This window comes from Echinops telfairi, unplaced genomic scaffold (assembly GCF_000313985.2).
Source record: "Echinops telfairi isolate 266 unplaced genomic scaffold, ASM31398v2 ScPeMD7_5;HRSCAF=22, whole genome shotgun sequence".
Classification (NCBI taxonomy): Eukaryota; Metazoa; Chordata; class Mammalia; order Afrosoricida; family Tenrecidae; genus Echinops; species Echinops telfairi.
Genome location: NW_022103901.1, coordinates 15742712 through 15743821, shown reverse-complemented (window position 1 = coordinate 15743821; position 1110 = coordinate 15742712). Strand labels below are relative to the sequence as shown.

The 1110-nt window shown below is 65.5% G+C and overlaps 1 protein-coding gene across 1 annotated transcript in view; it reads left to right on the top strand.

Annotated features, from left to right (window-relative positions):
- The first annotated feature begins 78 nt into the window (after window positions 1-78).
- Window positions 79-1110, top strand: part of DOC2A (double C2 domain alpha) — a 4000-nt gene continuing 2968 nt past the window's right edge. The window contains exon 1 of the mRNA XM_045284891.1: window positions 79-837. Coding sequence (XP_045140826.1) covers window positions 470-837 — 368 coding nt within the window. The 5' untranslated portion in view covers window positions 79-469. The remainder of the gene's footprint in view (window positions 838-1110) is intronic.

Sequence of the window (1110 nt, the reverse complement as noted above, 5' to 3'; positions counted from 1 at the left end):
GCGCCTGCGGGGGTGTTCCGCTCGCCGGCGCCTGCAATTTCTGGCATCCCCGGGAGCGAAGCTGTGGGGTAGGCATCTGGGTGAGGCAGGGGTCCCCACCGTGGGGGGCAACGGGAGCGGGCAGGCCGGTTGAACGGAGGGGCAGTGAGCCTTGGCGGTCTGGTCGGGTGGGCCTGGCGCAGAGGGATGGAGGGAGCGTCGGAGGGACCCAGGAGGGGCCTGTGGTGCTGCTGCTTGGAGGGAGGGCAGGGCCTGAGCCCGACTGAGCGGCAAGAGCTCGGAAGATAGGGAAAGGGACAATGGAGAGGTAAGTGTACAAGACTGAAGTGGCCAGGGCCTATCTTAGGGAGAAGTGGACTGGCAGCCCACCCCTGTGGGCCAAGGTGTGAGGTCAGGAGGACCCAGGCCTCTTGCCTACCCACCTCCTAGCACAGACTAACCGCTCCCCTGACACCCTCCGAGGCCAGCGATGGTCCCCCTGGCCTGGCTTCCAGGGTTGCCCCAGGGATGCTGGGCCAGCAGACAGCTGACCTATGCCCTCTCCCTGTCGCCTGGCCAGAGGTGCTGCATGAGGGGCCGCAGGGGTGACCGCATGACCATCAGCATCCAGGAGCACATGGCCATCAATGTGTGCCCCGGGCCCATCAGGCCTATCCGGCAGATCTCGGACTACTTCCCCAGAGGGGGGCCTGGACCTGAAGGCGGGGGTGGGGGCTGCAGGGAAGCCCCAGCTGGTCTGGCCCCCCTGGCCCTTGGCCCCCCAGTGGCCCTACTTGGGGCCACCACACCTGAGGACGGAGCCGAAGCGGACAGCTGTGACTCCGATGAGACCAGTGAGTCTGGGGTCCTCATGGGTGGGGTGGGGGGGCTGCAGGGCTTGGAATAAAAGGCTTCGATCCTACAAGGGGCATATGCTGGGGGGTGGGGTGGGCACTGCCCCCACAGCTGCAGGCCGTGTGGCGCTTACAGTCTCAGCCAGGCTCAATATTAAATATTTCTGCGGAGGCACTCGGCCACCCACACAGCATCACTTGTGGCCAAGCCAGGGACCCAGACAGACAGACAGACAGACACACATGCAGGCTACTCGCCTTCCTGCACACAGGCCTC